General features: G+C 41.0%; 2 protein-coding genes across 3 annotated transcripts; one reads left to right on the forward strand and one right to left on the reverse strand.

Annotated features, from left to right (window-relative positions):
* Positions 1 to 594: 594 nt before the first annotated feature.
* Positions 595 to 16,653, reverse strand: LOC141800523 (synaptotagmin-11-like). Its single transcript, XM_074683116.1, has 4 exons — positions 16,382 to 16,653; positions 6,737 to 7,671; positions 6,356 to 6,476; positions 595 to 4,212 (listed from the first exon to the last, which is right to left on the reverse strand). The coding sequence occupies exons 1-4, from the start codon at positions 16,413 to 16,415 to the stop codon at positions 3,902 to 3,904; spliced, it is 1,401 nt and encodes a 466-aa protein (XP_074539217.1). The 5' UTR covers positions 16,416 to 16,653; the 3' UTR covers positions 595 to 3,901.
* LOC141800526 (methyltransferase-like protein 27) lies at positions 8,187 to 25,893 on the forward strand. 2 transcript variants are annotated; one of them, XM_074683120.1, is made up of 7 exons: positions 8,187 to 8,493; positions 18,697 to 18,830; positions 22,981 to 23,114; positions 23,641 to 23,769; positions 23,877 to 24,012; positions 25,244 to 25,336; positions 25,479 to 25,893. In XM_074683120.1, the coding sequence occupies exons 3-7, from the start codon at positions 22,998 to 23,000 to the stop codon at positions 25,730 to 25,732; spliced, it is 729 nt and encodes a 242-aa protein (XP_074539221.1). In that variant the 5' UTR covers positions 8,187 to 8,493; positions 18,697 to 18,830; positions 22,981 to 22,997; the 3' UTR covers positions 25,733 to 25,893. The 2 variants fall into 2 exon arrangements, with proteins under 2 accessions (XP_074539221.1, XP_074539222.1); XM_074683121.1 differs by lacking the exons at positions 8,187 to 8,493; positions 18,697 to 18,830 and having other exon boundaries at positions 22,747 to 23,114.
* The last annotated feature ends 1,126 nt before the right edge of the window (positions 25,894 to 27,019 follow it).

The raw sequence follows: 27,019 nt of genomic DNA on the forward strand, positions 1-27,019 counted from the left end.
ACAGCCAAGCATTCAGGAGTTTTCTAGGAATTCTTCAAGGTTTGAACTATCTTTTTACAATCTTTTTGACAGTGGGGCTTTTTTTTTTGTAGGTTTATGTAAGCGTTTGAACGCACTTCCTGTTTTATTTCCCCACATGTTGTGATTGATGTCTTGATACTTATCTTACTTTAACCGTCAGAAACCTGAGATGATAAAGTCTGTTTACGATCAGTTTCAGATCAGCTGTTGGTAAATAATCGAAAAAAAAATCGTTTAAATATCTATTTTATGTTTTATATTTGAAAATGAGGGGATGTTGAGAAATTAAAGATGTTAACTTGTGATAAAAAAATGCATTTATCAGAAATTTGATTCAGCTTCTGGTAAAATCTTTCAAAGTAAAATACCAGCTGACAACAGATTAAAGAAACTAGTCTTATTCTTATTCATGATTTTCTTTTAAAACTGACTTACCTGATCTTTAGGCTCTGGATCGTTCATCTTTGGGCATTAAAAACAGACATGCTCTGTAGTGGAGATCACTGCATTAATAAAAACAGAGATAGGAATGTTTCTTATTTCGCGATAAAAGTGTAATTCAATAGAAAAAACAAGCATTGAGACGAGGCGTTCAGGGCTAACTTGTTTTTATTTGCACGTCCAATTAGTGTTAACAAACCTAACAGAGAGGTTAGCATCCAGGTCTACAGCAGGGGGCGCTCAAACACACTAAAGCTCTGAGGACATCAGACAGGAAGGAAACCAGCAAACATGGCAAACATCTGTACAAATCTACAGTCAGTTCATCAGAGTGAAGTTTGGTTTATACACGTTGTTAATCTGAAGGTTACTGAAGGAGCCCAGGCCTCCCAGCAGATTAGACTGGGTTAGACCGGGTTAGACTGGGTTAGACCGGGTTAGACTGGGACTAAATGTGCTTTAAACTCAGAGAGGAACAGTCATCGCTTTAAAAAACTCTGATCAGCAAACCAAACTGGAACAATCACTAAAAAACACTCAGACCACTTCAAACAGCTCAACAGCGCCACCAGCAGGCAGGTTTCAGCAGGGGCATGATCACAGGGAGGGAGGGAGGAGGGGGAGTCTGGAAGGACAGGTGAGGGTAAGAGGACAGCTAAGGTGGAGAGGGGGAGGAGGGAGCTGCAGCTGCTGAACATGTAAATCGACATCATTATCTCATTATGTCATTGTTTACATCAACATTATCGTCCAATCAGGATCAGGGAACACACCACAGACTGTTTATCTGCAATCTGATTGGTTGGTTTTCTTAAAATGTCCCTTTTTCTCCTCCAACATCATCCTGAGTCTAAAATCCAACGAAGCAGTGAGATTAGCTTAATGCTAACAGCTTTAGCCTGGTTTAAACTTCTAGGTTTATTAGCGTCATGCTAACACAGATGGTCTGAAGACGTAGCTTTTCATGCACCTCATAATAAATATAAAGAAGCACACACTCAGACACACAGCAGAGAGATCACACTGCCACCTAGTGTTGAGGTGGAGTACTGCAAGATGGTGCAAACAGAGACATCACTAATGCCTGTAACGCTCGTACTTGCGTTGAGCCAGCAAGTTGCTTTCTGCTAACATCTCAAGTTGTTATTTGCATGTTAGCCAAGTGCTAATGCATTACTGCAGAAGCCTTGTTTTAGTGTGGAGCTTAATGCAAACATTGTAGCTGTCTGCTTAAAGCTTAGCCTCAGATTATATTAGCATCATGCTAATTAATGAGTCTTATTTCACCATAACTTGTTTTATCCTGTTTGGAAAATCTCAACATTGCATTTTCAGTGTTGGCTAGCATCTTTTTCAATTTCTAGCTTCATACCTTCAGTTAAGCATTGTGCTTATCTCTTAGTTTTGTTTACACACATAAACTTTAGCGTATCATGTTTTCCCGACATCATTCTGAGTTTAAAATCCAAGGAACGCAGTGAGATTAGCAATTAATGCCAAGAGCCTTAGCCGGGTTTACACTCCTCCATCAAACCCAAACCAAAGCACACAGTGCAGGTTTATTAGCCTTGTGCTAACACAGAAGGTCTGTCCGTAGCTTCTCATAGCGATATAAAGAAACACATACTGCCATCCAGTGTTCAGGTGGAGTACTGCAAGATGGTGCAAACAGAGACATCGCTAACCTATATAGCGCTTCTGATGGCGTTGGGCCACCACAGAAGTTTGAACCAGGCATGTTGTTATTCTGCTAACATCTTAAGGTGTGATTAGCATGTTAGCCAAGTGCTAATGCATTATTGTAGAAGCCTTGTTTTAACATGGAGCTATATGCAAACATTATAGCTGTCTGCTAAGAGTTTAGCCTCAGATCATATTAGCATCATGCTAATAAATTAGCCTTATTTTACCATAACTTGTTTTATCCTGTTTCTCAGTAGCATTTTTTATTTCAGTGTTGGCTAGCATCTTTTTCAATTTCTAGCTTAGTATTGTGCTAACCTCTTAGTATTGCTTAAACACATTAGCATTAGCGTAGCATGTTTTTGTAAACAACACAGGTGGTTCCTCAGGTGCTCGTGTTTCATACGTTTGGTTGTTGTTTAAAGTCTTCAGCTGCTAACTACATGGAGAGACCTGAAGTAGCTAACCGATAACGCTAATCTTAGCATGCTAGCATGTCACCTGTCTGACTGAGGTGAGAGTATGGACAGGTGATATTCAGAACAGCTGAAAAGGAGACATGAAACCTGACCAGCAGACCTCACACCATCAGGATCTATGAGAGTTACATCCTAGCTCAGTTAGCTTAGCATAATCAGACATTAACTTCTATTTTGAGATGTGACACACATTAATCTGTGTGATTCTGTAGTTAGTTCTGTCATGCTAGTTTGTGACGCTTCAGTCTCTTCCTGTTTACACAGATGGTTTCTCCTGATTGGACGGCGCTGCAGGCGTTTTCATGTAGGTATTTAAGCTAATTTGCCCATTTTAACGAATACACTGATGTTTCTGCTTGTGTGTTCTGAGGTTTTTAAGGAGCTGCTGTGATAATGAGATACTGAGATAATGAGGTCGGTGTCACACACGGCTCAGCCCCACGGCGCCCTCTCACAGGATCTGCTGAAACATCAGAAAATTAAATATGGTTCATGTTACAAAGAAGTATTTTACAGGGTGTGTCAGTCTGCTCGTCTTTGGAGCTGATCTGTTAGCGTCTACAGTTCGGTCCGGAGGAGGTCATACGGTGATGTCACCTCCTCCTCGTCCTCCTGCAGGAGGTCAGGAGGCGTCGCTCTCTGGTCTGCAGCAGCGATGAGCGGCGTGGCGTCTGATTTCTTTTAGAGGATCTGTCACACTTCAGGCGGGGAGCATGCTGCCTAAATCAACCCAAACAAAACCCCGAACACGGAGATGGCTCAGCGAGTGGAGGAGGATCAGGTTCTGGGTCTGAAGCAGGTTCTTATGGGGTCCTACGGAGGAGTACTTATACTGGAGTATATCGTTAATAAGCAGTGTTAGTTTCTGCGTCTCATGGAGCTGAGTCCTCTTCCTGTGGGATGTTTTTCTTTTTCTGGGACAGACATGCGATGAACTGCATGACAACAACAGCACGAGGGGACTTTTTCTTTTTTGAATCATTGAAGCATTCCTTCCCCCGTCCACACACACACAGCCGAGGAGACACGAGAACAGTCGTAGAAATGGACGTCATGGTTTCTTTTAAAAACTCTGCTTCTTTTGTTTCTGCAGGATTCTTTTACACTCGCAGACGTGGTAGAGAGATAATACAGACAGAGAGAGAGAGTGTGTGTATCTATGATCACAATAGTGTGTGTATGTGTGTGTGTGTGTGTGTGTATGTGTGAGGTGTGTGTCTGTGTGTGTTCTGTACACTGAGTCTGTTTCTCCAGGCCTCTATCTGCTGGTCTCCTCCTCAGTACTCGCTCAGGTTGTGCCATTTGGAGATCTGCCGGCGCGGGTTTTCACAGACCTCCCTCCAGTGGGAGGCGCCAGAGGGGGCGGGGCTGTGGAGGCCGAGCAGCAGGCGGCCCAGCACCTCGTTCTTGGTGGTCCGGTCAAAGTCGACCACCAGGAACTCCACGGAGATCTCGGGCAGCAGCTCTGGCGGGATGTCGTAGATGAAGGACTCGTTGAAGACGGGGTTCAGCGTGCACTTCTTCACGTGAGTCTTCTTCTTGGCGATGCGTTTACGACCGTAGAACACGTTCACTTTGACGTACGGGTCTGAGGAGGACACAAGGAGGGAGGCTGAATGTACAAACTGTTTGTAAACATACAAAATCAAACAGATGTCTGAAAATCCTGAACTGCATTTCTGATAAATGTTATTTTTAACGTTTCCTCAGCTCATTTATTGTTCCTGTGCTGTTTTTAGTTGACCAGCTGCAGCAGCATGAATGTTTCAGTCTGACAGAGACTGGAAATGCACCATGAAGAGATTTTATTCTGAGACAGTCACAGTTTCACAGTCATTTGGATTTTAATGCGTTCATTAGTTTCATGATTTGTAGTTTAGTAAACTCCACCAGTTTGCAAGGAACTATCTTTTTTACAGAAGGAATTATTTTGTTAAAGGATGTCTAAAACTTCCTGTACATATGTCAGATTTCATGATGGCAGCCTGTCAGGGTCAGAGTCTGATCTTTAGATTTTACGAAACAAGAAACTCTTCTTTTATACTTATATTACTGCAGGTCATTTTTGCCTACGGCAGAATTTGGGGGAATGAAAGGATGAAATGTGGTTTTCGATGCCAGCCTGTCCTAAAATCTACCTGGAAGCAGGCAGAGAAAAAGAGAGGGGGGATTGCTATTTTTACAGTAGAAGAAGAAGACAGTGCTTTTTTGTTTTTGTTGAGGAAGATGAAGAAGAAGAAGAAGAAGCAGAAGAAGCAGAAGAAGAAGAAGAAGAAGCAGACGAAGAAGAAGCCGAAGGAGAAGAAAGAGAAGAAGCAGAAGAAGCCGAAGAAGAAAGAGAAGAAGCAGAAGAAGGAGAAGCAGACGAAGGAGAAGGAGATGAAGCAGAAGCAGAAGAAGAAGGAGAAGAAGCAGAAGAAGAAGAAGAAGAAGCAGAAGTAGGAGAAGCAGAAAAAGGAAAAGAAGCAGAAGAAGCAGAAGGAGAAGAGGCAGTGAAAGAAGGAGAAGAAGGAGAAGAAGGACAAAAAGGAAAGGAAGAAGAGGAACAGAAGAAGAAGCAGAAGGAGAAGAAGCAAAGGAAGGAGTGTATTTCTGTTGTTTTGCTTGAAAGAATTGGTATTGAGTAGGGGTGGGTAAAAAATATTTAGGAATCAAAATATTTCCTCGCCCAATTTAATATCGATTCAGCAAATCCTCTAAATCGATTCATCTCCTGGCAAGTGAGGGGGACTGTGAGTGTTATGTGCGTTGTTTGGACGAGGGCCACCAGAGACCAAACAACAAAAAAATGGCAGCCAGAGCATCAACAGCAGCATAGAGCCAGGTCCTTTAGCTTTTAAGTCTGACCTTATGGTTGTTTTATATGGTTGTTTTAAAACGTGAGGTGACATACCACATATGTTCACATGGGGCATAAATCCTGAGGAATATCGAAGCTAATTGTGAGGTTTTTGGCAATACCCAGCTCTAGTATTGAGAGTTTTTTTTCCAATAGAGAATCACAAACATGCATCACACGTGTGTAAACCATCAGATCTTGGTCCAAAAAGATCAGGAAGAAATGAAGAGAAACTGGGACTGACAGGGACTAAAAGGAGATTCAACTTTATCATCTATCTCTGTCAAACAGAACGTGAGCTGTCAGAAGGTGATGTGATCTGTCATGGAGCTTTCTGCCTGTTGCTTCTCCAGCTATTAGACACGTCCCGCAGCATCTGCACCATCAACATGATGATCAGAAAAAAATCTGAACCCGCTATGTGGATAAAATTCTCATTTCTACACACTGCTCCTTCAAAGTTATTTGTTTTTATTCTAATTGTAAACTATTTAAATGTATAGGTGAATGTAGTTTGCCTTTTAATCCAGCAGGGGGAGCTCCAGAAGCCCTTAACCAGCTTCACATGTGGCCTGCTCCACTGACCTAAAGTAACCTGAGCCCTAATGTGGGGTTTATCTTATATTTCAGACCCACAGGTCCCTGTAAGCAGGAACTGTCTGTGCCTCTGATTGGATGAGCTTGTGATCTTAACGTTTTTTCTAAACCACTGATTTCTTTTTTTTGGCCTGGTGTGTTTGTAGTTTCTGGTCTTTCTGCTGCCTCAGGTGGACACTTGAAGAACTGCAGCTCTTAGAACTTCCTCTCAGGCTTTATTTTCATAAACTCCTTGATGTAAACACTGCTCTGAAGCTCCCACAGCGCCCCCGTGTGGTCAGCGGTGTGTACTCACTGGCTGACAGGCCTGTGATGTCCATCTTAGGGAGGTGTCGAGCCTTCAGGACGACCACGCTGAGGCGGTGAGACACGGGCTGGTAGGACAGAGACGCCAGGAGCTCGCCACGGCTCTCACACTGAGAACACACACACACACACACACACACACACACACACACACACACACACACACACACACACACACACACACACACAGGGTAAATAACTGTTAACATGTAGAGAGTTAAATAACATCTTTGTTCAGTGAAACAACATGATCACATTCTGGAAACCTGAGGTCAGACACACACTGAGAGCAGTGTTTACACACACACACGCACACACACACACTTCCTGAGGAAAAACAGGAAATGTCCCTTTAACCCCGCCCCCTCACCTGCATGTTCCTCTTGCTGATCTGCTGGCTCAGGTGGACTCGGCCTGTGCTGGGGTCCACGCCCTTCAGTGGCACCACAGCCTCTCCAATGACATCATCGCGTGCAAAGCGGTCGAAGCTGAGCACCAGGAAGTGCAGCGTGAGCTCGGGCAGCGCGCTGTACGCCACGCCGTAGAAGGTGAAGGTCTCATCGAACAGCGGGTCCAGGGTCTTCCTCAGCACGCGGGTCTTCACGCGGTGCTTCTTCTCGGGCAGGATGGTCATCTTCACGTACGGATCGGAGCTGCCCGCCTGTTCGTCCATGGCGGGGAGGCCCCGGGCCCCTACGATGGTCACCACCAGCGCCTTCTTGGGGAAGTTGTAGTCCACGGTGAGGCTGATGGTTCCCAGGCTGGGCTCCGGTTCAGGCTCCGAGGAGGCGGGGGTGAAGGGGGACGCCGTCTTGCTGCTGGTCTGGCTGCTGCTGGCGGAGCTGCTGTCCAGACAGCAGTAGTCTGCTCGCACCGGCAGCGCCCGCTCCAGACGGGCCTGGCTGTGGGCGGGGCCTGACCCAGAAGGCGGGACCAGATGACTCATCTGGAGCTGCCCCGGGACGTCCAGGATGTTGTTCTCAGCGTCCACTAACACCATGCCCCGCCCCATGGCGCCAGGACAGCCTCGCTCCCCGTCACGGTCCGAGCGGTCTGCGCGCCGGATGCCCCGTACAATCCTCTTACTGCTGCTGAGGGATTCTGGGTAAATGCTGATGCCCTTCAGCATGTGGATGAACTTGTAGGGGGGGTCCTCTGCGTCGCAGTAGCGGTCGCCGTGCAGCTTGTAGCGCCCAGAGATCCTCAGGTATCTGCGCTGACAGAAGGACCAGAGCAGGACCAGAACCACCACCACCAGAACCAGAACACCAGCCCCCAAGAAGCCCGCCAGGACCGGGGACATTGCTGAGACACAGAGACAGAGACAGAGAGAGAAGGGTCAGATTCTGTTTTTAAGAAGCAAACAACATATAAATCTCCCATGATGCACCAGAAGAGGATCAAACACTGTCCAGAGGCAGCACAGAGGTATGACATCATCATTTTTTCACAGTGACATCAGCAGAAAACACAATGATGTCACCACAACAAACCTCCTGAGATCTCATTAGGAGCATCATGGGAGGAGGAGGGAGGAGGAGGAGGAGGAGGAGGAGGAGGAGAGGGGGAGACGGGGGGGTGAAGACGAGCAGCAGCGGTGGCAGGAGGAGGAGTCTGTGGAGCTCTTTGTTCGCTGCGCACAGAGGAGGATTGTTGTCCCACAAGGACATTCTGATGCTGCAACACACACACACACACACACACACACACACACACACACACACACACACACACACACACACACACACACACACACACATATGCCTTTAAATGTCCTGTGCTTTGCTCCTCTTCCCTGTTTTGACCTTGTTCAGCTCTTTTTCCTTCAGTTTCTCTAATGCACCAAAAACTCCCTCCAGTCCTCTTCCTGTGGACTGGGCTGAACCTGATCCTCAGGATCTCTGGTTTTAAAGATGTTTAGCTGAAGCCTGATGATGCTGCAGCAAAAAGCAGCTCAGATTTCAACGCAACTGTCTTCATGATTCTCAGAGCTACAACACACACTTCATTGTGAGCAGCTGTGTGTTTCTCCCTGTATGTTAACGAACATCATGGTGTCGTTACAGGAGATGACTGAATGAATGAGAGAGGAAGACCATCCCTCACCTCATGGCTGCTCTCACACAGGTGAGTCTACATCACAAAACCTCAACTCTAATCAAGTGTCTCTGTCTCATTTTTAGTTAAAACAGTCTCATTACGCATAGAGGTCGACCGATATGGGTTTTTTGGGGGCCGATGCCGATGCTTTCCAAATTTGGGCAGCCGATGCCGATATGCATAGCCGATTTTTCCAGTTTGATATTCAGGCCGATTGTTAAATAAATATATATTTATCACATTTTAGTGAAACGCAGCAATTTCTGAGCAACTAAAAGAAATCTATTACAACAAGTCGTGTCCAGTCCTCTGAACATTTATTCAGCTTTCAAAACAATGAAATATTTTGTCTGAGTAAACACACAATGTAACAAGCAGTAGTAAACATTCACACTCTTCTTAAAATGTCAAAAAAGAAATTTAAACTTATTAATTTAATTTGAACAAAAGTATGTAATGTATCCAAGTGGTTCCACAAGTTTGAGGTGCTCATCTTTTTTGTGCCTGATCAAAAATTGCGTCATTTTATACAACGGATCAAAAATCGTCTCTTTAAAAGAAAATACGGCCGATGGCCGATAGAGACAAATGTCCAAATATCGGCCCGATATATCGGTCTACCTCTAATTACGTATTGATTGTGAACTGCACTGCACTGACGTCCATAAAGTTTATCTTATCTTAACTTTTTCTTATCCTAATCTAAGTCGCACCCACCTGACAGCTCCAGAAACACCTGATTAAAGACATTCATGGACAAAGATGAGGCCTGACTTGTTCTAATGTTCGTTCGCTGTTTAATTTTCACATGTAGCTGTTTGAAAATTACGCAAAGACAAAGAGTTTTTTTTGTGTTATTTAGCAACATTTTGTTTTATCCGGCTTCATTTGCCCTGTGATGTGACAACCATCCCATCTCCCATCTCTACTAAACACTACAACACGGAGACCACCAGCAAAGAAGACTTCGTCCTACACCCTTTTGAACATGCAACAATGAAATAAAATAAAATAATAAACTAAAGAAGAGTTGGTTAAAGATAAATAATAGTTTGATAAATTTGACTCAATACTGATTTAAATGATGTCGATTCAGTAAGAAGCAGAAAAACACAAATGAACAGAGCATCTGTCCACAGCTGTTAATTATGAACTTGTGTTGTATGTCAGTGGTCCCTAACCCCCGGGCTGCGGACCGGTACCAGTCCATAGGTCAAACGGTACTGGGCCACACACAAAAAATACTCAACCTACATTATTTTAGTTTGATTTTTATCTGATTCTGAATGATGTTTTATTTTGTGTAAAATGACCAGATTCTGCCCGTCATACCGGTCTATGACTCATTCTTGATGCCAATCCCCCAGCTAGTAAAATGGACAAAAAAACAAACACTTTATAAAGTTTCTTTGAGCAGGGTAAGAGTCAGTGAGGAGACAGAAGAAGAACTGGTCCGTGAATATATTATCAGACATTAAACTGGTCAGTGGTGCAAAAAAGGACGGGGACCGCTGTTGTATGTCACCTCACATTCTTAATAGAGATAGGTTGATGTGGAATTTTTGGGGCCGATACCGATACAGATTATTTGTAGGCAAAGATGCCGATAACCGATATTTGAAGTCGATATTCATTCGACGTCAAAGTGAAAATATCGGTGTAAAATATTTTGAACAATACAAACTCCAACACTAAACTGCAATCAAATGTCTTCAAGCATATGGTTATTACACAGCTCCCAGGCTCAGCAGCATGTTTTATGAAGTTAAATAAAAACTTTAAAAAATAAATAGGTTAAGTTTCTACAGTAAATAAAGTTTTCCAAAATTTTCACTGTAACTGCAATAAAACTGGACAGAGTTGAGTTTGTGCTGCTTTTTACAGGCATGTAATGCAGTTAAATTAATTTTCTGTTTGGTTTTACGTGACTGATTTTAAATGACCATCTAGGGCTTCCATAGTGTAAACAAAGAGAAACTGTGCAGAGAAGCATCAGAGCCAAAACAGCACAGTTTTGAATGGGTTTCATATCGGCCGTCGGATTCAAAAAAGGCCGATATGCTCCAAAATGCCAAATATCGGTCTGATAATTGGCCCAGCCGACAATCAGTTTATCTCTAATATTTAAGCAATAAACCAACTCAAACATCAGACTTCAAAGTAGAAGGAGCTGGTTTTACGCCTTCGTCCAGACAACATAAATAACACGCACAAAACCTTCCAATGGCCAGGAGGTGAATCTCAGAGGATTTGCTGATTGGATACTGGATTAGGCTGGGAAATGATGCAATGCATTCATTGATCAATATTTTTCCCACCCTTATTCCCTGCTGGTGAAAAGTGTGTGCTAAAAGTGTGACCTTAAGCATGTTTAAATTGTGTGTGTTCAGTTAAAACTTTTTCCAACTCTCTTTTTTTTTCTTTCAAAAATGTGGGTTTAGTGAGATCATACATTTCATAAATGAATAAATAATTAATATCAATTATCATAATAACAATATCTATCAGTAAATTCTGAGTACTGCCATTCTGCATCAAAGCTTCATCTCAAGACTTAAAGTGATACTCGGGGATGGAACAAGTTGGGTTCTATCACAAGGTTTAGGGCAGAAATTACCCCTACAGCAGTGTTTTTGTGCAGCAGAAGCCCAGAGCGCTCGCACCAAACACCCCCTCCCTGCTCCTCTGGCGGTTTCCTCTGCACTCAGACGAAAACCAAAAACACAAATAAACGGACTACCACTGAAAAAATCTGATATCGGTCTGCATTCACGCTTTATTTAGAGAATTTTCAGCGCATTGCTTCCACACAAAAACACCACTAAATAAGGCTCTAGTTCTCATCGTGTCTCTTCGTCCTGGCAGACTACCTGCGTTTGTTTATATCTGGCACGCCATGCGTGGACTGATACACTAAGCGGTGAGCGCCTCGTAGCCAGCTGTGGCTCTGCAGCGGAGGTAGCGCCGTTTTTCGACACAATGAGAACTAGAGCCTTATTTAGCGGTGTTTTTGTGTGAAAGTAACAAGCTGAAAATTCTCCAAATAAAGCGTGAATGCAGACCAATATCAAATTTTTTTGGTGGGAGTCCATTTATTTGTGTTTTTGGTCAAGTAAAATATGGCCCCGTCTGAGTGCAGAGGAAACCGGCAGAGGAGCAGGGAGGGGGTGTTTGGTGTGAGCGCCCTGGGTTTCTACTGCACAAAAACACTGCTGTAGGGGTAATTTCTGCCCTAAACCTTGTGATAGGACCCAACTTGTTCCATCCCAGAGTATCACTTTAAGCAAAATATCCAGATATAGATCGAGTATTATCATCTGGCCTAAAAATGTGGAGATGCTAATACAAAGATAAACCTAGCATCAGTCCCTGTACAAGCCCCTCACAATGCTGTGACCGCGCCCCCCCTCAGTCAGAATGATCACATTGGGCAGACACACACATGAACATACATAAACACACACACATCCTGAGGTTTGAATCAGTACCCACGGCTCACTGTGACACACCAACATCTCCTCTTCCTGTTGTTGTCAGCGTTCATTCAGACTCAGCCTCATGATGTCATGTTTTGGAAAGAGCTGAAAGAGCTCACTGCTTAGCAACACACACACACACACACCACACACACTCCCCTCTCAGAGAGCCATCAGGAAGTCAGCTCTGTGCCATAAATTCTGAATTTAAAGAAAGTTATTTAACTGAAACCTGCTTGTCTGGTGTCAAATCCTCACAGGTAAGAGTATGATCGAAGTCCAAACTCTGTGAGAGTCAAATAAAGCAGATACTGAGCCAATCATTTGGACGACTCAGCCAGACTTGGTCAGAAACCGGTGTCAGGTTATTCAGTCTGATCAAAGACGACAGGAGCAGAAAACAGAGGCTGTTTGAGTCCACTGCTTCACTTGTGACTCCTTTAAAAACTAACAAACAAAGAGAGACAGATTTAAGGCTCTGCAGTCACCGAAACCTGGACCCAGCTCGTTTAGAAAGCCGTCAGTCACATGACAACAGCAGGTTGTGAGGGCATAACCTCAACCCCCACAGCTGTGTCTGACTCAAAGTATGATTCAGAGCTCTACAGGTGTCCCAGTCCACATCCTGACAGGTGGATGTGAGAATAATGGTCTCCTCACCTGGTCTCAGTCTGGTTCTGACAGTGAAGGCTGTGATTGGCTCCTGTCATTAATAACTCTAAAAACTCTGAATCAGTCCCAAAGCTAAAGCGTCAGAGCAGTTAGTGACGCTCTTGTTCTCCTCTCATATCTAACACCCTCACAGTAAAAATAGACTCCTGATTCAACTCCAGAGCTCAAAATGAGAAATCCATCCTTAACGCTGACGCACAGTCACAGGCAGCTCAGTTTAAAGCAGAATCAAGATAAAAACACATCTGTAGGATCATATTTAACTATTGCCATGAATGATTTCTTTTAGTTTAGCAGATAACAAGATGTAAAGACAGGAGACTGTTCATCAGAATGTCTGAATATCATATGTGGTGTTCCACAGGGGTCTGTACTGGGACCTCAATTAATTATGTTTATATATTATTTGCTGACAACACAAACATCTTCCGTCCTAGCGAGACTGCAGCAACTTTTGAATCACTTCACAAATAAATGAAACAAAAATATAGTTCAACAAAAACAAGTTGTCACTAAATCTGATTAAAACGAAAATGATGATTTTAGGAAACGACAAAACACACACTCAAGTCTGGGTACACATGGAGGGTTTAAAGATTAAAAGGGCAAGCAAGTGATTGTAGCATTTCAGTCTTAGCTACAGCAAAGCATGTTCTAGACCAAAAACCACTCAACATTCTGTATAATTCACTATTTTTTTCTTATTTAGATTTTCTTATTTAGACTGTACGGACGGGGAAGGGGGAAGGAGAAACACTAATGAACTTCCCGTCGACCACTTTTCACTCTGCAAAAAAGAGCGATCAGATTTATTGGTAATGCTGATTTTTAGGCACTCAAGAAGGACTTCTTTTTTGAATCCAAAACTGTTACATTTTTTGACTTGGTGGCGCAAGAAAAAAAACAGCTCCAATATTACACAGAGCAAGAAATAATTTACCGCCAAAAATCATTTAGAAAATGTTTCATGATAGAAGGGGGGGTTTATGATTTAAGAGAAAATACAAACCTAAAGGTTAGAAGTGTGTGTACAGCATTAAAAAGTTTCTGTACAGACTGAGGGCAGAACTGAAACAGATTTTAAATCTGTTCAAAGAAATTAATCTGCAAAGGTTCATGATTGAATAAATATCACAAACTGTGAGCTTGTTGTTGGACGAAAACTTTACAGGGTATGGTAAATACATTTGTATAGGAACGTACAAAAGATACATTGTTTATTAACTGTAGATGTTGTTGATAAATCTGAGACTGTGTTATAATAAGTAAGTATTGCAAAATTGAAAGAATTAGGATTTTTAAAGTGATACCTCTACCTACTCCTTTTCATTCCTTTCAACTGAGAACCTTAAGAAGTTATTGTCTTGTTTTTGTTCTCATTTTGTTTTCATTTTAAAAAAAATCATTAAAAAAAAATCATTTAAATTCAAGTCTTTCAGTTTCATACCTCAAACTGGATGGACGTTACTTTAGTTACAGGGTTACAAAAAAATGATTCACATAAGTATCAGAGTTATTGTTTTGTAATTAAAATGTTTCATTCTAGTCTTTGTTTCCAAGCTAAGGTGGATATAAGTTACTGCTTTTTTTCCAGCAAAGTGTGAAATGTTTTTCTTTGATTATCTAGTAACGTGATGTCAGATCTCCTGGATAAATACTAAAAACTGACTCACATTTGATGTGCAATTTTAGGATAGCATGGCTCCAGATATAGTCTGTTGACGCATTAATTAATGAGGAAAACTACAGTTTATTTTCATGACGCACTCAGCAGTATTTCTGCTCTTCGTCTCAACACGTGTGATGATTAATCCGACAGAACGAACACAGTGAACTGTCAGTGCTTCATCGGTTGAATCATTGTGGACACTTTGTGCTGTGAGCAGACATGGCATTGTGTCCCTGAGCTGGCTGTTTGAGGATTGAGGCCTCTCTAATCCTTCACATCTCTGCTGAGAAACAAACAGAACAGAAACAACAGCCGCTGATCGCACGTCACATCCCAACACTTCTAAAGTCAGGAGGGTTTCATCCTCAGCTCGGCAAAGAAATGCGTGACTTCCTGTTTGGATCCGTACAGCTGAGCCAGTTTTTACAGACACCAGCAATGTCTCTCTTTCCAATGTTATCTGGTTTCTCAGAAACAATTGAATTGACTGAATATATTAGGGCTGCAGCTATCAAATATTTTAGTATTCGAGTATTCTACTGAAAATCCCATCGATTAATCGAGTAATCTGATAAAAATACATTTTTGTTTGGTTAAAGAGCAGTTATTTTTCAAATGAAAATTTTCCTCTTTAAGAAACAGAATTTTCCGATACAGCATGTCAATAAGAGCACTTTCTTTGGTAGCTTCAGAATTTGTAAACACACTTTGACACATTTTTTGTGCCTTGTACATCTCATCAAATGTTGCGGACCAAAATGGCACCTGTTTTGTAGAATGACCGATTAGTCTCCAAACTCCAGAAAAGAAGCTAGATTTGTTGCTAGTTGCTATTTTGTATAAGAGGTAGCTTGAGAGGTCTGAAAACTCTCTTAATATGGCCTCAGCTCTATTTGAAATACCACTCTTTGATCTTTTTAAAAATTAAACGATTCCTCGAGGCAGAGAAAATTACTCGAGTATTTTTTGTTATCAAGTACCTCGAATCATTCGAGGAATCGTTTCAGCTCTAGAATATATACATTTGATCTGTTTACTGTCATAAAATAACAGCTGTCTGATTATATTGAACTTAAAAAATAACTGACCCATCATTTCAAATATTATTTTAAATCTTTTAGCCTCAGACACAGGAAATGTGTTGCACCAGAGAAACTCACCATAAGTAATAACAAAGAAATGATTATTTATGAGAAGCAGAGGTGATATTCAGTGTCAGAGGAGACATAGGTTGTTTTTATCAGGACAGAATCGTGTTAAAATATGACACAGATAATTTGAATGTGTGAAAATCAGGCAGCAATTTTAAACAGTATCTTTTCTGGTTAAAATTATAATATTTTAATGTTTTTATAATTCAAAACATTTCAGTAACAGTCTGTGTCCACTGTTTTCCTCTCTAAGCCCTCAGTTTGATCCGTAAACCGGTGATTAATCGACGGATTGGGGATAATAACAGCGCTTCTCTCAGAGAAACATCTCCGGGCACAGACATGACGTCAACCTCTACCCACCCTTACGGGCACGCGCACGCACACTGAGGCCCACGAGCGAGGCAGACTGTGCGTAGGGGCACGCGCCGCCCTGTTTGACGCGTCTGCCTGGATCTTGTTATTTTACAGGTTCACAAGAATACAGGCGATGTTTTAACGTGAAATCTATTTAAAACGATGTACAACAAATCTAAAATCACTGCTTGTGTTTGTATTCGTAAAATCTTACACAAAGGTTAACACTGTCTTCATCATCCATCGATTACAGACGCTTTGGTGAGGAAAAAAATCACACTACAGAGGATTTAGTCGAGAAAATATCAAAAATGAATGTAGAAAAGGACGAAAAGTCGACTACTGATGGAATCCATATTAACATAGTGTGAAAAACAGCGTAAAAAATAACGGGTGTTGGCATCTTAACGCTCCATTAACTGGGTGTAGACAGCTCATCAAGATGACACAGGACATTTCTGACACACACCGCTGTTTAAACCCACAATGAAGCAGAACAAAAACCTTACATCCACACACAGAGTGTGTTTAATATGACTTAATTCGACGTTAAATGACACAGAGATGGAGCAGAGAGGCCCGGTGCTCACCGTAGGCGGGTCCCAGCTCGATCATGTCCGCCATTTTGTGGATGAGGGCAGGATGCGGTGCTGACGGAGCGGGAAGAAGAGAGCAGAGATGGAGAGGACACCGACTGGCGACCTTTACTTCACATCCATCAAGAAGGGCCAAGAGGAGGGAAATCACCGAAAACGAGTCTCTAATCCGGGGACAAAGACCTCATCAGTCCGCTCGGAGGGTCGAGTCCGTGTGTCTGCTCCGCTCCGTGCTCAGTGATGCTCGCGCGAGGATGCAGGGAGGCTGCGCGGAGGAGCTCGCGATGAGACTGGACAGAGATCATCTAATGAGGCGATGACTCACACTGCGAGAAAAGACAATGTGCTAAGTCACGATAACTGCCCCTTATTATCAGGAGATCTCCGTGGAAACTCTCAGGTTTACTTTACACTATCTTGCCCTTTTGTCACGTTTTGCACTATTCCACTCTACTCATGTAAGTTTCTGCGATATAGCTTTTGCCACGCGCCATTCACCATCAAACTTTATCTTTGTTTAAATAATCGTTGTCAGATAACACTTAAACTAGATATGTAATCTAGATTTCCAAAGAAACCATATAATCCTGTTCATAGTTAGATTGAAAAGTTGAAGGTGCCTTCTTAGACCCTTGTACGGTATTTCCGTGCAGTTTCCGTGGTTTCCACAAATGCCAGCGGAGTGAGACATCACTCCAGCATCCTCTTCAGCGCAGTGGTCCTCGCGGGAGTGGAGACTCCACCCCCTGTGCTGCGTCACCACAGTGTTAGGTAATAAGCAGGAATGGTACCTGTGTGGACACAAACAGCTGATGGAGAGGAGGTTTTCAACAGGAAGTGCGTTTGATGACATTTTTGGATTATATTTCCTAAATTTGGGTCTTTGCTCTTGGTTTTGGGCAGTCATCCTCCACTCTAATGGACTGATATGTGTTTTTCTCCCGTTTTTATTGTTTTCTTTATCATTAAAGTCTATTGGGCAGCCCATCTTCCCATTTTAACTACTCTAAAGCTTATTTTTCAGGGTTTCCATTTCCTTTAAGAACTCAACTCAAACTTATTTAAATGTTTAGAAGAAGTACAAAAATGAAAAAAAAAAAAAAAAAAAAAAAAAAAAAAACGACCCAACTAATAAACAGCTCTAAGATAAATAAAAGCAATGACTGTATAATAAGAAAAAAAAATAAGATGGAATAAAATAAATTAGAATTTAATTAAGATTTTGCCAGATGTCCACTTTGTCTTGATTAAATGTCAGGGAGAAGAAGTGTGTCTATATAGATGATAGAAGAAAAAAATAAATAAATAAAGTGAGTCGATTACCATCGTACACTGAAGGAAACATAAAGCAAACATGAAACACAGGGTGATCTTTTAAAAAGTGGCCAGACTGGTTGAGTGAGAAGAAAACACCAACGGTAACATAAAGAGGTGTATCCTCCACCTGTTCACACTCTGAGGGAAAATGTTCAGTGTAATGTGATTTTTCAAAAAATAAATATACAACAAAACTGAAAGCTAAGCAAGTATTTAGCCTTATTTTCGGTAGACAAAAACAAAATAATGATAATGTATTAATACAAGAAACCAAACAAAAACACTTTTAAAACTCCAGGCATTGTTTTTTGTCCATAAATAAGACATTTTCCAGACTTGTCAGCTCATATTAAATTTTAAAGGATATTTTTTTCTATAAAATAATGACACAAACACTTGGTTAGATTTCATATATTGCAGTCACTCCTCAGACTTCTCTGTTTACTTGCGTTTTTTCTGTCTAAACACCTCTGACCTTTGTTTAGACACTTATACTAACATTCAGGCTACACCTCTTGCAGTGTGTCCTGGTCTGTTTGTATGTTTGCTTGTTTACTTCAGAGCGACATCCGCCCTGTGGTCTGAAACTGCAGCCAGCTCAATGTATTTAAGTTTTATTCAAGCTTTTATCAAGGAGGCTCAAAGTGACACCAGCAAGTCCGACAGGAAGAGGACACAAGCAGCAAAGACGAGCTTTAGGTTGGATGGAGGAAAATCTGTCATAAAGTGTGTGTGTGTAACACTCTCAGTGTCAGCTTGGTATTTGTAGTTTGGCTCAGAGGGTGTTTGATGATTGCTGACCCCTCCCCTCAGCATCACTTACCTAACCTTTAAGAATGTCGAATAAGTAAATAAGTATTTAAATTTAAAAGAGACCAGGAAGAGATATATACTTTCCGAATAAAAAATGAAAAGTTGAATACAAAATTTACACATGCTGATCAACTGAATGTAAAATATTTAAGTTTGTAAAACCGCTTGTAAATATGCAGATTCACACACACACAAACCGCCTCCCACACCTGTTTCCTGCTTGTGTGTGCGTTTGAGAGTTAGCCTGAAGCTCAGCGGACGTGGCTGATCCTCACTTCCCTTCACTCCTTCACCTGGACGCCTCCACGCTCAGGTGAGTGCCTCCTGTTGGGTCGTGTTTGAGCTGATGTTTCTGTTCCTGAGAGCTGCCGGACCATAAATTTGGAGTCAGGTAGACTGGGGGTGATGTTAAATGATTCATCTGTTCACAGACTGCTCACATCATGTTCTCCTCACAGCTGGAGTCAGACGTGTTTTCAGAGAGGGAGTGAGGAAGGCAGTGATGGGTTTAAAAAGTAATCTGTAACTTTTCTTTACTCCATACAAAGCTAGTGATTGTTTCCTTTCCCCTTTGACTCCGAGTTAGCCTCTCTGTGTCATAAGTGAAATTACCAGCAGTTGTGTTTTTATCTGCAGCAAAGATCAGAGTATCAAATTACAGGCTACAAGAAAAACACATCTGGTTCAACTGAAGACAAGAGACAGGTTTTAGATTCCAGTCTAAGTTGATCTAAGTTGAAACAATCCTTGTACCTGGATACAAAGATGTTGCTGACATTTTTCCTTGACAAACTAAAGTGATGGGCATATTTTCAGCCACTGGACCAACAGCACTGAGAGTGAAAAAGTGGTATCTGGCATGCCTCTCATTCTGAGTGAAAAAAGCAGTTCCCTAGTGGCATAATTCAGTTTAAGAAACGGGTGTGCCAATTCCTTAGTGGCATATTCATGTGATAAAAAAAAATCCGTAGCGGCATATTCCAGTTCTCAAACTGGTATGCTGCTTCATTATTGGCATATTCCAGTTTGAAAATGGTATGCCTCTTCCTCAGTGGCAAATTACAGTTTTCAAACTGAAATGCAACTTCCTCAGTGGCATATTCCAGTCTGAAAACAGTATGCCTTTTCCTTAGTGGCATATTCCAGTTTTTTAAGCTGGAATGTATCTTTCTTAGTGGCATATTCCAGTTTGAAAAGGGGATGCCAATTCCTGAGTGGCATATTTCAGCTTTCAAACTGGAATGCAACTTTCCTAGTGGCATATTCCAATTCTTTTAACTGGAATGTAAATTTCTCTAGAGGCATATTTCAGATTAAAAACTGGATTAGAACTTCCTCAGTGGCATATTCCAGTTTGAAAAAGGTATGCCTCTTCTTTAGTGGCATTTTACAGTTAAAAAACTGGAATGCGACTTCCTTAGTGACATAATCCAGTTTGAAACCAGTATGCCACTACCCAAGTAACATATTACAATTTGAAAAACTGGAATTAAAATTCCTCAGTGATTTAGTTCAATTTGAAAACAGCATCCCTTTTCCTTAGTGACATATTCCAGTTTTTTAAGCTGGAATATATCTTCCTGAGTGGCATATTCCAGTTTGAAAACAGCATGCCTTTTCCTGAGTGGCGTATTCCAGTTTTTTAAAGCTGGAATGTATCTTTCTTAGTGGCATATTTCAGTTAAAAAAGTGCAATGAAGCTTCCTTACTTGCATATTCCAGTTTGAAATAAGTATGCCTCTTAATTAGTGGCATATTCCAGTTTTTTAAGCTGAAATGTATCTTTCTTAGTGGCATATTCCAGTTTGAAAAGGGGATGCCAATTCCTGAGTGGCATATTTCAGCTTTCAAACTGGAATGCAACTTTCCTAGTGGCATATTCCAATTCTTTTAACTGGAATGTAAATTTCTCTAGAGGCATATTTCAGATTAAAAACTGGATTAGAACTTCCTCAGTGGCATATTCCAGTTTGAAAACGGTATGCCTCTTCTTTAGTGGCATTTTACAGTTAAAAAACTGGAATGCTACTTCCTTAGTGACATAATCCAGTTTGAAACCAGTATGCCACTACCCAAGTAACATATTACAATTTGAAAAACTGGAATTAAAATTCCTCAGTGATTTAGTTCAATTTGAAAACAGCATCCCTTTTCCTTAGTGACATATTCCAGTTTTTTAAGCTGGAATATATCTTCCTGAGTGGCATATTCCAGTTTGAAAACAGCATGCCTTTTCCTGAGTGGCGTATTCCAGTTTTTTAAAGCTGGAATGTATCTTTCTTAGTGGCATATTTCAGTTAAAAAAGTGCAATGAAGCTTCCTTACTTGCATATTCCAGTTTGAAATAAGTATGCCTCTTAATTAGTGGCAATTTCCAGTTTTCAAACTAGAATGTGACATTCTTAGTGACGTATTTCAGTTTAAGATACATGGTATGCCTCTTCTTTAGTGGCATATTCTTCTTTTTTTTCAACTGGAATGTAATTGAGTGGCTTATTCAAGTTTGAAAATGGTATGCCTCTTCCTTAGTGGCATGTTACAGTTCAACAACTGGTATTCCACTACCTAAGTGGCATATTCCAGTTTTCATTCTGGAAAGCCAGTTCCATCAGAGGTATTACACTCATCTAAGACAAATATATAAGACTGGTAAATTCCATTTCCCAATGCCAGGTGCAGCTCTTAAAAGGCATGCCTGTACCACACTGACTGTCATACTTTGTTTTTCTTTGGGGTTTTTTGACAGCTATAATTATGGCAGTAACAGGCCTTGAACTGCTTTAGGGGCTTTAACATGATACCAAAAAAAAAAAAAAACTTGTAAAGCACTTTGTTTTGCAGTTGGTAGTCTGCATGCATGTGTACAACAGGTGGCAGTTAGCATTTGGTTTGTTAGCAGTCAATTAAAAAGAAGCAATATTCTGCATCCAGTTCTGTTAGACTGGATCATAGACTGTGTATGGAATGGACAAGGTGGCTCTGCAGTTAACAATTGTACGGTTTTGAAGCCAAAATACACCCACCATTGTGCATCCAGACTCTGTACAGTAGGGGCTAACAGGGACTTTGAGAGAATCTGAGAGGGGTCTGCTGACAATTGTTTTTTTCCTTTAAGAGTCTAATCTCTTCTCGACTCTCTCTCCTGACGAATTTTACCCTTTCCCGAAGAACTACCTGAGAACAGCAGCTGTCAATCATCGTTAAATGTGTCATAAAATCCACTTTTCAACGTCTAATATTAATAAATAATAAAATAATATAAATCTGAGGAAAGTAAACTTTTTTTCAGAAAAAAGGAGGACTTGAACACAATATACAACCACAGCATTTAGATGTGAGAAACTTTTCTACCAGGTGTATTTATTTTTCAAAGTATGAGCACAGCTCTGACTGGAGAGACAGAGTTTTTGACCCATACTGCAGCCAGCCACCAGGGGGAGCAGTTTTTTACAGAGGGTATTGATGATTAAAGACATTGACACTAAATAAGATCCTGCTTAAACAATTTGTTAAAATATATACGCATCGCAATCTTGCAATAAAGCTTTAAAATATTTTTGGGATTTTTGCAGTTATTTTGTGTTTCAAATTTTTGACAATTTTGCAAAAAAGAAAAAATACACTTTTAAGAAAGATTTTGCAAATTTTTGAATTTTTTGCAAAGTTTACATATTTTTAAATTTTGTGCAAATGAAATAGAAAATTATTCCAATTCCTTGGCTTTTTTTTTGCAAATTTTAGCATAATTTTTTTTATTTTAATTTGTATTTCAAATTTTGCAGATTTTTCAATTTTCAAATCTATTTTCTTTTTGAAACTTGTTGAGGTTTTTGCAAATATTTTGTGTCGCAATTTTTTGTCATTTCTGCAAATGAAGGAAAAAAACATATTTTTTTTAAGTTTTCGCAAATTTTTGATTTTTTTTTTTTTGCAAAATTCACGTTATTTATTTTCTGCAAATGAAAATTGAAAATTGTTCAGATTCCTTGGATTTTTGGCAAATTAAGCACATTTTTAAAATTTTCATTTTAATCAATAATTTTGCAAATTTTTCAGCTTATCTGGAATGACTGGAGAGACAGAGTTTTTGACCCATACTGCAGCCAGCCACCAGGGGGAGCAGTTTTTGCAGAGACCTCACTTCAAGCTGAGCAAGATGGCATCTATTTTTTTTAACAGTCTAGACTGGACCTGGTGACTAGACTAGCTAGGCTAATGCTAATCAAGCTAGCTGATTGAACACCCAGTTTCACCGAACAAGAAAATGGAACGGGTCCAGTTTAAGCTGATTCACTGAACACAGGTTTATGTTGCTCCAGCAGAGCTGGTCCTGGTTCTGACCTGAGGCGGTGTTTGTGTGTGTGTGTAAAGAAAACACACATATACACACACATAAACGCAGAGCGTGTCCAGCTCCTGGGACCACACCTCTCTCAGCTCCTCACTGACCCTCCTTTCTTCAGTAGGTTTGACCCTCATCATGGCCGACACCACCAGGTCTCTGAACACCGTGCGGACCTTCATTGAGTCCAGCAGAGGTCTAGACCCCGAGAGGAGGATGAAGTTTTACGACACGTGGGCAGAGACGTATGAAAAGGTGAGAGGACATGAGCTCCCAGGTGGGATCAGACACTCAGGTGAGAACAGCTCCCTCTGGTGGACGTCTGGAGCACTCAGCACCAGGACGTCCACTGAATCTAAACGTGATCATGTCTCCAAAGTGGTGCCCAGACCGGCCCTCATGTGGGTTTTTATCTCTGATGACTCTGACCCCCTTACCCTCAGCTCCTCACGTTTCAGATAAAGTGTTTCCTTCACCACAGCTGGTCCCGGTGAAAGTCCAGCATGAGATGAGGTTCAGCCTTTCTTAACTCTGCAGCTCTGCAGAGGGCTGCCTGCCTAGCCTGAGAGTCCTGGTCTTTTGGTCGGTCCAACTCAAACAGCAGGACCATAAAACCTGCAGGGTAGATTTAGAAACAGGTTTTAGCAGGCTTGAAGGTCTCTCCTCGTCTTTAAACACATACTTAAACAACGTGCCCCCCTCCCCCTCAACCTGGTCTGACAGGTAACAGGTCTGATGAGAGGATCTATGGCTCCAAAAAGTCTCTCTCTGTCTCTGACAGGACTCAGAGATGTTGGACTACAGGGCCCCAGCGCTGGTGGTTGAGTTCCTGGCTGCAAATTTCCCAGAGAGCCGTGAGAACGTCAGGGTTCTTGACGTGGCCTGTGGGTCTGGGTTGGTGGGTAAACTGGTGAGTCAGGATCTTCTTCAGGATGTTCTGCTCATAAACACACAGCTCAGAGTTAATCCTCTGTCAGCTTCACTCACTCATAAAATAACCCTCCTCTTTTCAAACAGATGTCTGAGCTGGGCTTCAAGCACTTTGTGGGAGTTGACGGCAGTAAAGGCATGCTGGATCTGGCAGCACAGAGCGGGGTCTACCAGGACCTCAGACAGGCTTTACTGGGAACAGAACCCCTACCTGCAGAGACAGGTACTTTCAGTCTTTACATACTGAGACCTCAAACAGAGCCGAATGTGGAGGGGGCTAAAGATACAGCTGCAGGAATGAAGACAGAGGGGTGCAGTTCACTGAGTGCCCACTAGAGGCTGTACAAAGAATTAGACCAAGGGTCTTCAACCTGCGGCTCTTTGACTCCTTTGCAGTGGCTCTTTGTAGCTTTAAAATAATATATCTAAAACAAAGAATTTTTGTTTTTCTTACAGAGGGTATTGATAATAAAAACATTGACACTACATAATTTCATGCATTCACATCTTGCAATGAAGCTTTGAAATATTTTTAAGATTTTTGCATATATTTTGTTTCTAATTTTGACAATTTTGCAAATATAGAAAAAATACGCTTTTTAAAAAGATTTTGCAATTTTTTACAATTTTTGCAAAATTCACATTTTTTCAATTTCTACAAATGAAAATTGAAAACTTTTCCAAATCCAGGGAATTTTTTTTGTGCAAATTTAAGCCCATTTCTTTAACCTTTAATTTTTACTTTAAATTTTACACATTTTTCACATTTTTCAATTTTCAATTTTTTTATATATATTTTTGCAAAATTTACATTTAAAATTCCTGCAATAGAAAATTGAAAGATATTCATATTCCTTGAATATTTTTCAAATTAAGCACATTTTTAAATTTTTTATTTTTCTTTCAAAATTTTGCAGTTTTTAATTATTTTATTTTATTTTATTTATTTTTTTTTGATGTTTTTGCCCATTTTTCTGAAAATTTCTTTTTTAGTTGAAATTTCGCAAATTTTTTAATTTTCCATATTGTGGAAAATTTTGGTTAACTTTTAAATTTCCATCTTAATTTTTTTTATATTTTCGCAAAATTTGGCCTTTTTTCACTTTTTGGAAAATTTTCGCAAAATTTTGCAAGTTTATGAAATTTCTTACATGACAGATTTTTTCAATTTCTTTTAAATATTTGTAAATCTATTTCAAAAAAAAAAAAAACTAAGACATCATATGTACAGCTTTGTGAACACAAAATACTTCTTGTTTAGGGAAATATTTACTAGATTTTTTACAATGTGCAGAATTTAAACACTTTTTGTCTTTTTTCAAAGATAAAATAGACTCAGTGGCTCTTGTCTTAAATCCAGATGAGCTGGAGGAAAAATGGCTCTTATTAAAGTAAAGGTTGCAGACCCCTGAATCAGGCCTAACTTTTAACTCCTCCTCCTCTGCTGCTCCTAGGTGCATTTGACTTAGTGGCGATCATCGGCGCTTTACGTCCTGATTTCGTTCCGGTCAGCGTCCTCAGAGAACTCCACCAGGCCGCCAAACCAGGTAACCAGAAACGCTGTGAAAGTCACACAACCAGACTTAGATAAACAGACCATCTCTTTAACCTTCTGAAGCTTTGATCCTCAGTCAAACTTGTGACTGGCCAGGACTGTCACCCCTTTAAAACCTGCTCCTGACCCTCCAGGTGGACTAATCTGCATGTCCAGGGTGGACCCAAAGTCAGAGGCTGGAGCTGAATACAGACGCTGCATGGAGCGGGAGCTCCGGCTGATGGAGGAGGAGGGGCTGTGGACTCCTGTAGCTACAGCAGAGATGGACAGATACATGGTGGACGTCTATAACCAGCACACACAGGTGGAGGGAGAGGAGAAGGAGCAGTACCTGAGTGGGACCATCTACCTGTACAGGAGCTCTGTTAATGAGTCACTGCACAGCTGAGGCCTGGACGGAGCACCCGGCTCACACAGGAGGGGGATTATCAGTCCTGGCTAATCTGACACATCAGCAGACTTTACAGACTCAGAGCAAAGTGTGACGACAGCAGGTGATCAGAGCGCCATTAGCTCAGAGTCTGTCCGACAGCCAAGAACCATAAAACTGAGGAGTCATAAAATCTGTCCAAGAAATTACATTAAAGAGAAGAAACACACACGGACTGGTGGTTTTTTATTTCTCTCACTGTGTGTGTGTGTGGTGTGTGTGTGAGACCCTTAAGGCCTATTTCTCCTCCCTTCACATATGAAAATATACCCTTTTTAGATGACAATACCATCACTGTGCTCATACTTCTGTGCATCCTGTATGTTGGCATTGCTGTTCACCAATACAGCCACCAGGGGGATTTAGCATCTGCCTCTTTTTACTCCAACAGCCAATAGAAATCAATTAGAAACTGTGTTATTTTGGCTCTGATGCAACCGCACCGCTGTCTACAGTCACTGCTCATGGTGCGTTCCATTTGTACTCGGATGTCGGAATTTACAAGTTCTGAGCGGGAAATTTCAGCTGGAACGCCATCTTTAATTGGGGGTGATGTGGATCCCCCCGACTTCCCAGTAGGAAATTCCGACTTCACGTGGCATTCCAGTTGAAATTTACCACTTGGAATTCGTAAATTCCAACTTCCAAGTACAAATGGAATGCACCATTACACCACCCCTAAGTCTTCAATCAAAGATGGCTGCCCCAGTTGTAAACAGGAAGTAAGCTCCTGTTATATTCTGTTTATTTTAGAAAACCAAACGTATGTCATGTGTATACTTTTATTTGTTTAACAATAATGTCAACATTTGATCATTTTACATCAAAATTAAGATGTAGAAAATGAACAGTGTTGAGCACTGTGTAATGTTAATGTTAAGCAATGACGATTCTGTTAAACTAACGTTAATTGATTACACTATCGTAACTTTTTTAGCCTAATCCCTGCAAAACGACACCAACACGAAACTGTGAGATTAAGTTCAATGTACTTTTTTTTCAATATTACATTGAAATTATATTTATGTTAAGGAGTAAGTGTGTAACATTATTTAACTATGCAGTGATTTTTATGTCTATGATTCCAGTGAAAAAGAGGAATTTACGCGGAAGCTCATCAAAGAAATTTGTCAACAATGAAGAATCTTCTGAAGGAAATCTTTCAGTTTGCTTGTTTTTGTCTTGTGTTGTGTTTTGTTTTGTGTGTGAGTGTGTTTTTTGGGGGTTTGGTTGGTGGGTTGTTGG

This window comes from Halichoeres trimaculatus, unplaced genomic scaffold, assembly GCF_033239565.1.
Source record: "Halichoeres trimaculatus isolate MK-OKI-2021-1 unplaced genomic scaffold, fHalTri1.1 fHalTri1_scaffold_12, whole genome shotgun sequence".
Taxonomy (NCBI): Eukaryota; Metazoa; Chordata; class Actinopteri; order Labriformes; family Labridae; genus Halichoeres; species Halichoeres trimaculatus.